Source organism: Sphaerodactylus townsendi, linkage group LG08 (genome assembly GCF_021028975.2).
Source record: "Sphaerodactylus townsendi isolate TG3544 linkage group LG08, MPM_Stown_v2.3, whole genome shotgun sequence".
NCBI classification, from domain to species: Eukaryota; Metazoa; Chordata; class Lepidosauria; order Squamata; family Sphaerodactylidae; genus Sphaerodactylus; species Sphaerodactylus townsendi.
The window spans coordinates 58,939,394-58,955,517 of NC_059432.1; the positions used below are offsets into that span (position 1 = coordinate 58,939,394).

Genomic DNA, 16,124 nt, shown 5'->3' on the forward strand with positions numbered 1-16,124 from the left:
GTACACAAGAGGCTATTGGGAGGAAAATTTCCTGGACATCCTGGACATCAACCAGCGAGCGTGACCAGACAGCCAAGGACTGCCCTGGGTCCAGAAGCAGACAGTGCATAGACTGTTGCCCTGCTGATGAGCATGCTGGCGGTCAGATGTATGAGGAGCGCTCGTCAGGTGCAGGTGTGCTGGGTTGCTGACCTGCTGATTAGGCAATGGACAGTCAGCTGTGTGGAAGGGTGGGGGCTGGGGGGCAAAGACCAAAGCAAAGGGAAATTTAGGGTCTTGGGAGAGCTGTCAGTAACAATACTGCATGAAGTCCTGCATACTGGACAAATCAACCAGAGTCCACCTTGGGAGAGCTGTCAGTAACAATACTGCATGAATGCATGTATACTGAACAAATCAGGCATTTCCTTTATTGCCCAAGTCTATCCTGGATATCTGGCAACCCTATTTTGGATCTTGCCTTGGCTCAATCTGAGCTGAGGCCAAGCCCTGAAAGCATTCTGCAACATTGAGTTCAGCCCTGTACAGCATGTGATCTAAAAAGTAGAAGCCAGTCTCAGTACATCTGGGATTAAGATTGTTGCTGGCATGGTTTTAATGAAGAATTTTGGTCAACTATGGTTCCATGCCAACAAAAGAGGTTTTTCTGACTATGGATGGGAGGGCTATATGGAATGTACACAATTCCAGCTGGTCTCATTTTGTACTACCACAGTTGCTATTTTGTATAGGCCTCACTTGTGTTTTGTGCATACATTTTTTTTTTTGCATGCATCTCAGTTTGGATGAGCTATATACTTGTTATATAAATAAATAACATCTGCAGTTGCTGGATACCATCAGTGTAATCCTCTCACTTGCTTAACAGGGAAGGACAGATTTTCCCCAAACCATTTCATGGGTTTTCTACCCCACATTCTTTTCTGCCTGGCCTCTAATTTCAAATGCAGAATTTCTCTAGTTACTTCCTGAAATTGCATGTGTAATTTGTTCTTTCTGCACTTTTCATTCTTTTCATTCATATGATTTCCCCTCTTCTTCCCCAATTAGATAAGATATGAAAACCAGCAATCATGCTATTGAAACACTGGCATAATATTTCAGCACACTGTGCTGTGTACAATTGCATGAATATTCATTTTAGTTAATGGAAAGGCCCTGACTTGTTATGCAGACCATAGTACACATTGTTTCTTTAAGTTTACAGAAAAGTCTCATGGTCCCAGGCATCAGATGGGCCCATCACACATGATTAAGCCACTTCTGTCTCTTCTCATCTCCAAAATAGTGTGTGTGTATGTGTTTTTTAAGAAGAGGGGGAGGAGGAAAAGGTGGAAGGATGTGTGCATAGCAAAGAAAACTTAGATCTTGACACATTTAAATGAATGGGAAACAATGCACACCACTATACCATTGAATTTTCACTTGAAGACCTTTCCATTAACAAAAAGGAATATTAATACAATTGTATACATCATCACATATGGGGAAAATGTCTAGTATTCTAATGTTCATGATTGTCTATGAGCATAGTTTACACAAACGGGGGGGGGGGTGTGATCACACAATTATAAGACATCTGCTGTATAGCAGATACTAATGCTTAGATATTACAGATTTTTAAAATCCAATTTGTCCAGAAGTGGGAAATCAAATGTTGCAATATTGTAACCAGTATTAGGTAAATTAGACCTTCCAAAAGTGTGGGGTTAGGGGATTTAGAAGGACAGAAATCCAGAAGTAACTTGCTGGTTACTTTTTATTGGTAAGCATTAATTGTGTGTGTGTGTGTGTGTGTTTGTTGCATGCAGTTGTTGTAACCTGAAAATCCCATTTGTATGCAACACAGCAATGTATTAGTGAAAGCATCCAAGGCTTTATCATAGCAAAAATAGCAAGTTTGGCAGCACAATTCCAGAAGGCTAGAAAAAAAATTCTGCAGAGATCCCTGGTCTCTAACCAAGGTAAGTGGAATTCATGGTGAATTTTGCTAGGAACCTTTGGACTTCTCTAAAAATCCGGGCTTTCAGGTCTTCAGCAATTGCTCCTGGATATGGTTAAAGCTCCCCACTCCCCTCAGTTTAATGTGCATTCAGAATTCATTGTGACAGCAGGTCTTTTAAGCAAAGGCAAATACCTAAGCAAACCTCTGACACTCGTGGTTTCTTTTCAAGTACTATTAAAAGCTTTCTGCGGAACACAGCTAGATCTGTTCCTATTCTTCCTTACCTGCTGTGCAATTTGACATGGTTAAGTCACATGAATTAATACAGGAACAAAGTGTTACATTTCACCTTCTAAATAACAAGCAAATATTCTGGGCTCATAGCATGTGTGGGATAATTGAATCCAAAGACAAATGTTGTGATATTGAGATATTTTTTGTTCTTTTAGTTGCAGTCTGTTATTTTGCTAACTCTGTTTTGTTTTGTTGTATTTATTTCTCTGTCACAGGAAGTATTTCCACTGTTGCTGAGACTCAAAGCACAAAAGAGATCCCTACCTGTATAAATGTTTGAAACAAGGACACCGATCTATCTGTATCTCCTTCACCCCAAGATATATATATATATTATATACATATGTATAAAAGAGAAACCAATCACTGATTTTTGGACTTTTTGATTCTTCCGATGACAAAAGGGTTTTTAGCTTTAAGCCTGTGCATGTGGATGTCATTTGGATAACATAGTTTGGACTGCAGTGTACAGGTGCTCTCTTTTAATTGAAAAAAGGGGAAAAACATGAAAAATACCCTTTCCTCTTATTCAACTTCTCTTTTCTTTTTCTAATCCAGGTTTAATTTGTAGATTATTCATAAATGTATAGGCCAAGGATGTGCATGGGGTATTTTGGAAAGGGGTATAAGTGAGGTGAAAGTTCCTGACTTTTGGTATAACAGTTTTTGCTTTGAACACTGCAAGCTTATAGCCTATATTTCTAAAACTCTCTCTCTGTCAATCTCTCTCTCTCTCTCTCTCTCTCTCTCTCTCTCTCTCACACACACACACACACACACACACACACAAATTGCACTGAAGTTTAAAGACACCATAGTGTTCTTATCCATTTTAATTTTTATATGTTGCCTTCTTCATATTTTTCCCTGTCATTTGTCTATCATTGTTTTTAGCTTCTTCAGATATAACAAAGACTCAGAACAAAGTACTCTTCATTCTTGTGTATCTGGTAAAATTAAGTGTCAGCTATACCAGCTATATAATCTGGCCACTCAAGACAATTTCTCTGTGGTGTTAGGTGCTTTCTGCATGTGTCCACTGGAGTAAAAAGTGAGGTCATCATAATATCCTGTTCAAATAGAATCAATCCATTCAAAAATTTATATCAGCATCCAACTGATTCTGTTCAGGGGCATAGAGGAGAAATGGTGCCATGGACAAAATGGCACCCAGCCCCTTCCCACCACCCTCATGCCCCCTGTCCCCCTACCCCCCCGTCCCCCAGGTCAGGCACTCACTCAAGGCATGCCCAGGCGGCAGCTGGCTGCACCGCCTCCTTGTTAGCCAGTCAGCCCACAGCGCAGGTGTGCACTGCTGTGATGCAAGACGGAACTTGGAGGCTCAGCCTGCCCCTCAGACAGCAGCTGGAGAATGTCCACAACCCACCAGACTGGTGGATGGGCCAAGGCCTGCCCAGGCAGTGCACGCACATTGCGTTTAGGCCCAGCCAGGCCAGAAGTGGGGGGGGGGGCATTTTCTGTCTCCCTATATGACTCAACAGGGTCCGCCTGGGGAGTTTGTCCCCAGATGTCCCCATTGTAGCTACGCCATTGAGTCATTGAGTCTATTTAATTTAAAACTTCTTCAGATTGGAAATAGGTAATTGTTTTTAAAAGCACTGACAGTGGTTAAAAGACACATCTTTTCCAATGGTATATAACTAAATACTTATTTTGTCCCATTTTTCCTTATAGTCAAATGGGTATGGCAGGAAAATCTGAAAAAATGATTTCCCCAAAAAAGTAGAACAAGCTATCTCTCAAATCACCATAAGTACTGAAAACAGTATGATCTTTCTCTATCCACAGTTTATGTGCTCTCCAAAAGCCTAACATTCTATCATTTGTTGTAGAACAATAATTTGCAAAGTTTTTGTAACTCCTGATGCACGTTCCAGTAAATAATGATCATAGAATCTATTTGTAGACAAGCCTACAAGTTAAGGATATTTGAAGATGCAACCATAAGAAACTTCCAAATGAACTGTTTTCCCATTCCTTTAAAACTATCCCAATATGCATTCCCTATGAGAAATGACTATTAAACTACTCTTTAGCAGTGGCGTAGTGGTTAAGAGCAGGTGCATTCTAATCTGGAGGAACTGGGTTTGATTCCTCGCTCTGCCACTTGAGCTGTGGAGGCTTATCTGGGGAATTCAGATTAGCCTGTGCACTCCCAAACATGCCAGCTGGGTGACCTTGGGCTAGTCACAGTTCTTTGGAGTTCTCTCAGTTCCACCCACCTCACAGGGTGTTTGTTGTGAGGGGGGAAGGGCAAGGAGATTGTAAGCCCCTTTGGGTCTCCTACAGGAGAGAAAGGGGGGATATAAATCCAAACTCTTCTTCTTCTTCTCTTGTCTCCATCCTGTATGTATAAAACATACCCTCATGTCCATCTCAAATACCTCAAATCAATCCTTCCCTTTTTTCCTGGCTTGATCTCATGATTATGGAATCATCATAGCCTGCATTGTCTATGAATTTAAGTAGATTATTTTTGTTATTTGTCTCAGTCCAGCAAAAATATGCATGATTCAATTTGCATTATACTGAATACCGTCTGGTTTTGGTATCCCTTCCAAAACAGCCCCTTAATTGGTACAGACTTTCATCACTGATGCCAAGTGAAAATGAAGTGCAATTAGAGGAGATGACCAAGAAGACCAGGTCACATGGTGAAGTTTGCAGGTTTTATGGAGATCTGTGATGATCTCTTCTATGAATACATTGTCCAGGGAAGCAGGTAATTATAGGAACAGCAGCTCTTTCCATGATCTCCAGCTTCCTCAGACGTACTGTTAGCACATGCAATCATCAAGTACTTCTTTGACCATATATACTGTGAAGTGGATTCTGCTGGCTATTCCCTCTCTCACTAGAGGCCAGTGGTGAACCACCAATTCATGGGCTCATTCCGCACACGCAAAATAATGCACTTTCAAGCTGCTTTCACAACTGTTTTTGCCATTCCGCACAGCTTCAAAGAGCCCTGAAAGCAGCTTGAAAGTGCATTATTCTGCGTGTGCGGAATGAGCCATGGTGAATCTGAGATCTTAATTCCCCAGAACTCATTGCTAGTTCTTATAAATTTCTGAGTGTTTGAGGATGCTACCTGAAATACCAGTTCACATCTATCTCAGATGTCCAGGTAAATAGCTCCGTCCATTTAAACTATTTCTAAATATGGAAGTATGTTCATCTCTAGGCAGGTCTAATATATGTTTCTAGATTATTAAAATTAGGCCAGAAACTGACTTGGAATGTGACAGTATAAAATTTCAAATCTACTTGAAAAATACCTGTGTGTAAAGGGTTCAGTGTTTCAAACATTTGAAATTTTATATCTCAGAACTTTGAGATATTGTACAGTACTTTCAAAACAAGCAATATTGAAAATATGGGCATTTTTATAATGATCAAAATATTGTAATAGCTTTTTAAATTCATTAATTCATTGACAAATGACTAATACTTTGATCAATTGCTCACTGTAACATTTAAAAACCTTCATAATATGACAAACACTGAAGGAAGACAAAATCTAAATCCAAAAATTAACTGAGACTGCTTAAACAGATTCCACCCTTTTAGGAGACAAATCTATTGCCCTAACAACCTCAGGTTGGAGGAGAACACACAAACACTACTGTATGACAGTGTAGGGCACTGGCCAATATTGTTGGTCTTTCCAGTCAATTCAGTAGTTCTATTTGAGAAAGTTTGAAGTTGTAAAAAACAGGAAATTACAGAGATGCTTTTATGGTGGGACAGACATGGAAATAGTTTCTCTGTACATCATACTAAAGCATTTTTTCATGTTAGTCTAATTCTTACTCACTTGATACAGGGTTTTTTTTTGTAATGGGAATGAATCTCACAGGTAGCTTAGCAAGACACTTATGCAGCTATATTACAACAGCAATATTTATATTTAGAATTGAACTCAACTCCTAACTGTTCAGTGGGACTCATTCCATTCAATGAATCCAAGAATCCTGGCTGGTTTGTGAATCACAAGCCCAATGCTTGTCAATGCCATTCCTCTTTGCCATGGTTATGAGGGAGACAAGTTTGTTTGTATTGGCTTTTATGGCATGCATTTATCTGTATGTTTGACTATTAGAATGGATTCAGATAATCAGGTGTCCTTCCATTTTACTAAACAATATGGAAACTCCCATGTGGTAAGATCATAAATTGCTACAGGATTGTTTGGGTTCTTCTCAGTTCAATTTGAGTGGTCCTGCCCCAGCAATTTTCCAATTTTCTCTATGGAGTTCAAAATTATCCAGCCCCTTTTTTAAAAAATGGAACTGATACATTAAAAACCCTTAATTTTCCATATTTTGAAATTTAATATAAAGCACTACTCAAGCATAGTTTGCTGTGTCTTTCTATTCCTTCAGTTCATTTGTGTCTTTTTCCTCTCTAAGGCGGATTCCGCATGGGCCAAAAACAGCGGTTTGAAAATGGTGTAAAATGGTTTAAAATGGTATAAAAGGATTTACACTGTTTTCACACCGCCCATGCGGAATCCGCCTTAGTTATCAATTCAGATGTGTGCTATGATAAATCATTGCAAAAAAGGAAATCTGACCATGTACATGTAGGCATCAAGATTAAAGGGTGTAAATTTTGCTTATTTGAAGACTGATAAAACACCACAAAATCAGTATTTATGCGAAGACATCAAATTTTTGTGTACTGTTTCAGGAATGTGCAGAACAGCATGTGAGCATCAGTAAACTACCACATGAAATAATTTATGTGCAGTTTCATGCCTGATGATATCAAGGTAGTTTTCTGGAGGGTTTTATCAATGTGAACAAGCTACAGATAGGGAGATAATATTATGAACTGAAAACACTGACAACTGGCAAGGTGCATATGCTGATATTCTGAAATTTAGACTTTCTTCTAGTTAAAGTAAGGAGTATCATAGCGCAGCAAATTTCCATAAGAATAAATGAACAGAACTAGTATAGTCTGCTCATCCCTAGCGTGCCCACCTGATTCTTGTATACACATGGTTACTGCAACAAAATGTGATTTTGTTATAGGGAAGCATCTCCTATTGCAAGTGATGTTCACAGAACAGACCCAGAGACACCAGCTCCCTCCTTACCAAACCATAATGTCTTACCACATTGATTCTAGTGCTGCTGATTATCTACAGCAATTTGGAAATCCAGGAATACAGAGAAGTAGCAGTAAGCTTAAATGCATGAACATTGCCTACAGAGTATCATCTCCCGATATGGTTACAAGAATCATTTGATAAGCTTTTAAGCAGTGCTTAATTTACAATCACCTTACAAAGCTTTGAAACGTGGGCTGTTTCTAAAGATGGGGAACATAATGTATGAGTATGTGTCAGGGAGGTGACTTAGCTGAGCAGAATTTGAAGGGCTGTTTTACATTTCCACTTGAGATTGAATTTGAGCCCTAAACTAACAAATGTCAAAAAATGAGGAAGCTTTTAAATATTTTCTATCTGGATTATGGTATCAAGAATTCTTCTACATCTTTTGCTACAAGATTTGGCATCAGTTGTGTCTCTATAGCTGTAACATTTTGGAAGATCAGAAAATATTAAATTATCACTGTATAGTAGCCCTCACAATTATAACAGGCCATGAAAGTCCAATATTAGCCAAGTTATTTTTATAGGAAGTCAATTTCAATGTTTTTTCTTATAACAATGGAACTACTGCTAATTTTAAAATGACTTTTTGATGTAATTTTTCCCCTCTTGGTTGGATACAATGTAGTGTAATGTATAATTGCTATTGTTTATTGCTTTTACAGTCATATTTATTAAACAGATTATGTCTCTAAAAGAAGACACTGGTGTTTCTGTTCCTTATTTATCTCTTAGTGCTTGTCTGTGAATAAAGAATTCAGTATTTTTAAAGCTGTCAGTGTTTGACAATGTTGAAAGTCCTATTTTACTCAATAGGGCTTACTTGCATGAAATTGTTGTTAGGACTGCAGAAATTATGTACTTCACAGGATGAGTGTTGCATCTACATGCTAGTATCAAATGCTACATTGCTAGGTTACACTGACTACATTTACAACAGCTGAGAACAAGTAAAGAAAGTTAAGATGACAGTGCCCAGGGCCACTTTGGGCTGTTGTTGCGTCCCAATAGCATGCAGTTCTGTCTTACTTCAATAAAATAATTTTAAGTACTTTTGTTAGCTTTCTAGTTTATTAATATATTTGACATAGTTAGAGATAAACCATCAGATAAAGCCAAGCCCGCCCACCCCTCCACCATCAAACCCTGAAAAAAGTCATTTTGGCTTTTTGTGGGTTTTTCTGCCAAAAAAAATCAAATAGCCAAAGTCTTAAAAAGCTGAAAAGCATTCTGACTTTTTGGGCTACCGTATTTCTTGCCTGCAAGCTCAGCTCTTTCCTGCCACTTCTGAAGAACTGCATGTAGGAGGTGGGTCATGTGATCCCTGTGTTCATTTTTGCTACTGTACATTTATTCACTGAGATATATTACTCTCAAAGTATTAAAATTTGACTCTTTATTCTTTAATGCCAATTGCAGTGGTGCAGTAGGTTTCTTTCTAACTTATCCCCGGTTCCACCACACCTTTGCATTTATTGTATTTCACAGTTCTCTCCTTCCACTTCTGAAGTCCAAGTGGGCTTTAGAGGCAGTGGGACAGCCAGGGAAAGCTGTGTGCAGGAGTTGGTGGCAGACTTACTACAGCTGGCCCAGAGGAGGAGCAGTGGAGGGTGGGGGCCCCGGGGGCCCGTGTCAGTCTTACTTCAGCGGGCCCAGAGGAGGAGGAGCAGCATCAGGGGGGGCTGACCAGGTGTCCACAGCAGGCTTCCAGCCTGGCTGTTCCTTCAGGGGTGTGCATCTGCCAGAGGGAGAGTAGTTCACGAGGGAAGTGATTTTGCACCCCCAAGTGACCCAGGATCAATTGACTCCCCCATATCCCTCTGGCAGATATGCCACTGATCCTGCCACCTCTGAAGCCAAGTGGGCTTCAGAGGCAGTGGGGCAGCCAGGGAGAGCTGTGCATAGGGGTCAAGTCACCAAGCAGGCTTTAGAGGCATCAGGGCAGCCAACAGAGCTGAATGCAGGCATCAGCTAAACTGATCCCTCCATTCCTTGCATTTAGTTCTTTTGGCTAGGAATTTTTCATGTTCAGCTTTAAAAGACCTTTAAAAAATCAGAAAAGCCAAAAAAAAAGCCAGTATAATTTTTTTTGAAAATTTCTGTGTCTTTTAAAGCTGAAACCAAAAAAAAAAAAAAGGTACACACCCCTATCATGTATTTGTATGAAGAAGGGTAATTGGTTTCCTAAATTCTTAGATTGACTGGCCTTTGGCTTTAGTAAGTTGACTTTGTACATTTTATGTCCTTTAAAACATTGGCTTCATTTGGTTTATTCTTGGATGGATGAGTGTGTGCATTAAATGCCCTCAGGTTACTTGCTCAGCTCTTGCAAACTGAGAACCGTGTCTTCCTTGATTGAGTCTCATGTTGTTTCTTCCTCTTTTTTTCCCTTCAGCTTTTCCTAGCATGATTGTCTTTTCCAGTGACTTTTCTCATAGTGCAGATGACAAAGTACCAGTCAAAACTTTCGCTAAGGAGAAGCACATATTTTCACTAAGGTGAAGCACAAATTCTAAATGAGGGAGTGAAGGAAGTATACTTCTATCTCTCATTTATAAGTTCCCCAAATACCTTTTTGGCCCCTGGTAAAGCAGACTCTAATTTAGAGAACTGGTTTGATTCTCTGCTCCTTTACATGAGTGGTAGACTCTAATCTGGACAACCAGGTTTGATTCCCCACTCCTCCACATGAAGCCTGCTGAGTGACCTTGGGTTGTCACAGTTTTTCCAGAACTTTTTCATCCCCACCTGTAGTCGTGCCGCGAGGTCAGCGTAAGAACGAGACGAGACGCGGTGATTTCATCTGGTGGAGAGCGCCAGCAACGAATTGTGGGTGTCCATTGTTCCAAGCGATTCTCCATTATGCTGGTTCCACAGCACCTTTTATTATGATTCTAGCGGGGGCGTGTAGAAGGGCGGAACGGGGGGAATTCCGGGAGAGCGGGAGAGCGGGGGACTGAGAGATCATCATGTGATGCATGATCTCACCTGGCTGCTACGTGCGGAGAGGAGACATCGGCGTCTGGGCCTAATCCTCACCTGGGGGCAAGGCCATTGTCCCTTTGTCCGGGACATCCGGTGGTTGTGAGCCAGGTAGTTCATGACCTGTGACTCATCGGGGGATGAGGGGTGGGGGGAGCGGTGCGACCAGAAGGCCGCAGGAGCGCCGGTGTGCAGTAGCTCTCCACACAGTGCTGCCTGGGTCAGCAGTGCATCCCTACATCTCCTCCTTTTTTACATTTAGAAGGGAGGCCGAAATGTTAGGGGGGGGCGATTTAGGGGGACGCTTGTCTCCTCCGCCGTCTGGCCAAGCTGGCCGAGCTGCTTATACAACATTAGGACTTGGCTGCGATGTAGGGGAAAGTCGAGGGGTTTCTTACACATGTTACAGGCAATATTAGATATACATTGAATGAAGCAAGATCCAACAACGAGGAAGGCACACAATCAAGCCAATGCAAGAGCTATGCGATAGCACTTAACCATCCCCCCGGTAGCCAGCTCCAGAGGGCTGACCACCAGCGGGGTAGAACGTCATACTTCAGATTAGATACAACATCTTGCAGTTCATGCACCTTTACATGAATCAAATGGGAATTATCAGAAAGATTAAAACAACACATATTATGTACATTCTCACAACCTTGGTGATGCAATAACAACAAATAATCAATAGCGGCACGATTATCTAAAGAGTCGCTTAGCCAAGTTCCTGCTGTTGGGAGGCCAGAGCATCCAGAGCAATGGAGGTAGAGTTGATGGACTTCGCAAGGGCACAGGCCAGCCGGCCAATGGTCTTAGCGTTGTAAGAGGCAAGTCCGGGGACTCCCACTAGGGAAGTCGCGAGGGAGACGAACTCCAGCTTCGGAGAGGGCAACCTTGTCGCTCCGGCAAGAGGGGTCGAGGGGGAGCAAGTGGAGCGGCGGCGGCAGCCGGAGGCTCTAGAGGAGGAGGTGGAGTATTACAGAGGCAGAAGCGATGGGTAGAGGCGACTAAGGCAACAGAGAGTCCCGGCAGAGAGTGGTGGGGGGATGTGGTTGAGGGTTCTCTCCCACCAAGTCCAGAACCAACCCCTCGGGAACAAGATGTTCCAGCTACACGGGGGGAATGTCCTCTAATAAGCGTGCAAGTTCCAGTTGGCCGAACCGGTGGAATGGGCCCGGGTTGGTTCCTTGTCTTTCGTCAGCGCTTGAGATCTGAAGCAGGTGTTGGACTTAATGATTAGCGACAGTCTTGAGCACAAGGGAGAAAGCGCCGGCCGGCAGGGCGGGGCAGGGTGGGTGGCTAGTCAGTGGTCATAGAGTACTTGATGGATGAAGCATTCATAAAGGGGCTTAAGCCGGAGGCTCATTTGGGAAGACTCTGGGGGCGTGGCAAACGGGGCTGGGGCAGGGAGCTTACTTGAGCTCCCGACTCCCCTAGAATACTAGCCCAAGGCAGAAGAAGGGCGAAAGCGTTGGCAGCGGCAACAAATTACTCCCAGATGTTGGTCTGGTGCGTCTCATCAGGGGGTAGCCGGCTACCCGCGGCAGGAGAGCAGCAGAACAGGCAAACAAGGATGGTGGCTGTCCGAGTTGTAGCAGTGATGATTGCAAAGAGAGGCGGCTGAGAGGTTCTCGAGCGTCCTGAGGGTGCGGCCTTGCTGGGCGCAGCAGCTCTTGAGCTTAGCTGGCCCGGTTGCTTTGACATTCCCCCAGGTCATCAGGATCTTTGGACCATCTGGGCGTCGGTGTGGCGTTCGGTCCAGGAGCCGCTGTTGGGAATCCCTCAGAGAGGTTCGTTGCATCTCCGGGATACCGCAGAATTTCCCTCCTGGCGCCATTCCATGGAAGCCTGTCACATGGCCGTCCAGGATCCACCGGAGATCTGTGGGAAGAGGGACTGAAACACACCCCCTTCCCCAGGTTATAGGAGGGGGCTGGGTGCTTCACGCGGGCTTGGAGAGCCGATGGCGGAAGGTCAAAATCAAGTTTGTTGGGTTTAGTGTTTGATCCTAGGGCGACAGGCTTATTTTGCAGCCCTCGTGGGGTTGCTGTTAATGCAGTCTACTGGGGGCCCGCCCACTCCTCTTTCTTTAGAATTGTTGTTTGACAGGAAGGGCAGAGGGTAGGCGATCCTGATAGAAGCTTCAGCTTCAGAGGCGTCATCAGGATGCGTCAAAGCGAGGGTCCGATCCTCCCGAGGAAGGAGGGGCAGAAGCCCGGACCCTGGGGGAATTGTCAGGTGGCATGCCCAATTTGCGACACAAAAGAGGGCTTGGATGCACTTTTGGGTGATGGATGCATCCGGGAGACAAGGTAATCAGGCAGGTGAGAGGTGCATTTCACACACTAAGGGGGAGGGGTTCTTTCTTTGCTGAGGGAAAATGTACTTACCATGACCTTGGTGGTTAACGCATTTGAGAGGCTGGAATGGTGCTGGTGTGTCCCGAATTGTCTTGGGGGGGTGCCCGCTGAGCAGCTCATTAAGGGAGTGACCCGGCCATGCCTCCTGACCTTGAACAGCAGCCAGGCGCTGGGCAACCACAACCCACCTGGGTTTGTGTGTGTGTGGTGTTGGTGCAACAGCATCCCTTTGACTAGGAGGCCTGCCCTGGCATGAAACCACTCCTTAAGAGGAGGCGGTTTAAATTGCGCTCTAGCGATGGTAGCCACAAGCCAAACAGGTTTGTCAGAGGGGCATAGTGGCGGCAGCCTCCTTTTTTAAACTGGGGCCTGTCCTGGCGGTGCTGGAAGTGCCAGGACGACCCCAAATTTTAATCCAGGGAGGGCCAGTCAGCCAATTGGCCCTCCCGCCTCTACTAGCTGGTTGAAAGATAGAGGGAAAAGAAAAGAGAGAAAAGGGGGGTAGTTTCCCTCTTGGAAGTTCGAGAATGAGTTCCGGAAGGCACAATTAGGATCTGTGATCTGTGTGATGGGTTTATCCATCCCAGACTAGAATTCCGTTTTGACCTGGCTCATGGGGTCCCTTCCCCAGAGATTGACATGGATGTCCAGAGCGATGGGGCGGACTGAAGCTGCCGCTTCGAAACCCTAGGCTGTGGACCCGTGAGCAGGCGGATGCTCCGTCTCATGGGGTTTGTTTTTCCCCCACCCCCCAGATGTGCGGACAGGTCTTGGTTGGCCACTGGTCAGGCCACTCGGCTGCTCTGATGGCGGTCACATGGCACTGGTGTCCTGGAGGCCTTAGAACAGACACCCCTCCACGGTGAGCTCCAGATACAGGCGGGAGCTTCCCGATGGGTGTTTCCACCACTGCGATGGTAGTATTGGCTGCGCCCTGATGGCTGCCGGAGCTCGTGGCCTTTGTGTGTGTGGCTGGCAGCAGGCAGCACATGGGGCAGGAGAGGATCAGCTGCAGCGCAGCTTCGAGAAGTCCCGCTGGGCAACTCTCTTGGGATATTTTGTTATCCAGACAGGAGATGGATAGGTCCCTAGTGCGTGGAGTCAATGACTCAGGGGATGATGAACAATCCCTGCTCAGCAGCGGAGGCCTTTAGCAGCACACCAACCCAATGGTCCCCAGTAGGGATAGGGTCGCCATATGTGGGTTGGGGCGACGAGGGACCTCGTGGGGGGAACTTAAAGGTGATTAGCTGGGTGCACATGAGCGAGATGCCACGAGGAGGGGGGTGGTTTGGGTGTGGGTCTTGGTGTTTGGGCCTGCTCTGGAGTACTCTTCCCCTTGGTCCCTGGGCTGGGGAGATGCCCGGGTGTGAGTTTCCCGGCCAGACGGTCGCTTCTCCAGTGGAAACCTTTCTGGCTGGGGGCATCCGGGTTCTTAGCGACCACAGGGGTATGCAGCCTTGCTGGGGGAGGACCCTCACCTCCATCAGGAGTTGTAGGCCCCAGCCGGGCTACCTACACTCACGGGAAGTGTCCCTGACCTGCATAATTAAAGCAATCACCTTGGGGCTGTCCCCTGGCAGTGGAGAGTGCACTGCGACAAGGAGGCCTAGCTTGGTGGGCAGAGGATCCGATGTCCTGGCAAGCTCTAAGCATGTCCAGCCAGTTCCGGATCTTTGCCTAGGCCCATGATTGCTCTACGGCACTCAGTGGAGGCGTTCTCTTTGGCGAGGCGCATGAGGAGCTCGTTTTGGGCCTCCTCGCTATCTACCTGCCTCTTAAGAGTTACTCCACCTGGAGCCTGTTCACCAAAATTCATTAAGACTCTTAGGGGTTTTGTCAGATGGTGGAGAAACTTTGGGTAGGTTGGCCAGCATTAGGGACCTTGATAAACGCACTTGTAGAGCGCATTCCGAGGCGACCATGGGGTGGCCTCTGGCAGAACAATCTGATGGTTACTTGGGGTTTAGTGAAGGCATCGAAACCCCACACGTAAAGCTTCGCGGCGGTGTAGGCGCCGCCTGAAACGGCTCCCCTAGCGATACACACTACTATGGAACTCACTTTCCCAGATCACCAATTGTGCGGGGCTCAAAAGCATCTTGAAGGTGGTCTTCCAGTCATCGGGAACCGATAGGTGATTCCTTGCGACTGCTTCTAGCATGCCTCTCACATAGGGGCTGGTGACTCCTACGTCCATAAACGCTTTGCGGAGTTGGGTGAGGATATTATAGCTTAAAGGAAGTGATTTTCGACAACCCGTCCGAACAATACCATCCCTCCCCTCGTTATCCATGAAATGAAGCGGGGCATAATAAAAGTGAGAATATCGGTATAGATCTTTGATCAGGGTTTCCCTTTTACTTGGAGTGGGTAGTTGGCTCCTGCGTTCTGCTAGGGTTTTGAAACATGCCATTAAGTGGCATACGTGAGGTGCTATGGCTTCAGAAAATCAAGGCGGAGCGAGGCGAGGGAGAGGTCGAGGCACGGGAGGTGAAGGAGGCAGGGGAGCATTGAGGGGGGCAGAAGGAGGGACAGGCGTCCAATTTAGAGGATAGAGAAAATTCCGGAGGTGAAACCCCAGAGTTGAAAGGTCGAGAGGATTTCATGCAAAGGGAGCCATAGGAACCTGCACGAGGCTGATGGCGACATAACGATGTCTCCACGTCAGTAGCAGCGACACAGTGGCAGCGAGGCTCTGTCGCGAAGAGTGCGCCCGATGTTTTCCCAATCCTTAAGATTCAATGTCCCCCCCTCCGGGTACCATGGACGTGAGAGGCACAATCTCCTCGACCAATTTGCGCAGCTCCCCTCTCTTCTGAAGGGGACCCTGCAGCGTTTGGGAGAAGGCTTTTAGCTCGTTAACGTGCTTGTCATAAGCCCTGCTTTTGCAAGCTCCCATACTGAGCGGGGTTCCATCGGGCGAGAGAGTATCCCTGGGACTCGGAGTCCCTGGATGCGCCCGTCCAGTGGACGGGCGATACCGAAATACTGGGAGTCCCTGGATGCGCCGATCCAGCGGACCCAGTACATGACCTTTGAAGCGGCAGTGAGCAGGAGGTGGAAGTTCCGAGGATTCCAGGTTTTCGGCCTGCCAACCTTGTAGTCGTGCCGCGAGGTCAGCGTAAGAGCGAGGCGAGCCAGCAGTGATTTCATCTAGTGGAGAGCGCCAGCAACGGCCTTGGGTGTCAGTGTTCCCAAGCGACTCTCCCGTATGCTGGTTCCTAGCACCTTTTATTATGATTCTAGCGGGGGCGTGTAGAAGGGCGGAACGGGGGGAATTCCGGGAGAGCGGGAGAGCGGGGGACTGAGAGATCATCATCATGATGCGCCAATCTCACCCTGGCTGCTACGTGCGGAGAGCAGCATCGGCGTCTGGGCCTAATCCTCACCTGGG

At 45.7% G+C, this 16,124-nt stretch overlaps 1 protein-coding gene across 2 annotated transcripts in view; it reads left to right on the forward strand.

The window, feature by feature from the left end:
• Positions 1 to 4,363, forward strand: part of SORCS1 (sortilin related VPS10 domain containing receptor 1) — a 505,695-nt gene extending 501,332 nt beyond the window's left edge. For both annotated transcript variants that reach the window (XM_048505303.1, XM_048505304.1), the window contains one exon: positions 2,455 to 4,363. In XM_048505303.1, the coding sequence (XP_048361260.1) occupies positions 2,455 to 2,519 (65 nt within the window). In that variant the 3' untranslated portion in view covers positions 2,520 to 4,363. The remainder of the gene's footprint in view (positions 1 to 2,454) is intronic.
• The last annotated feature ends 11,761 nt before the right edge of the window (positions 4,364 to 16,124 follow it).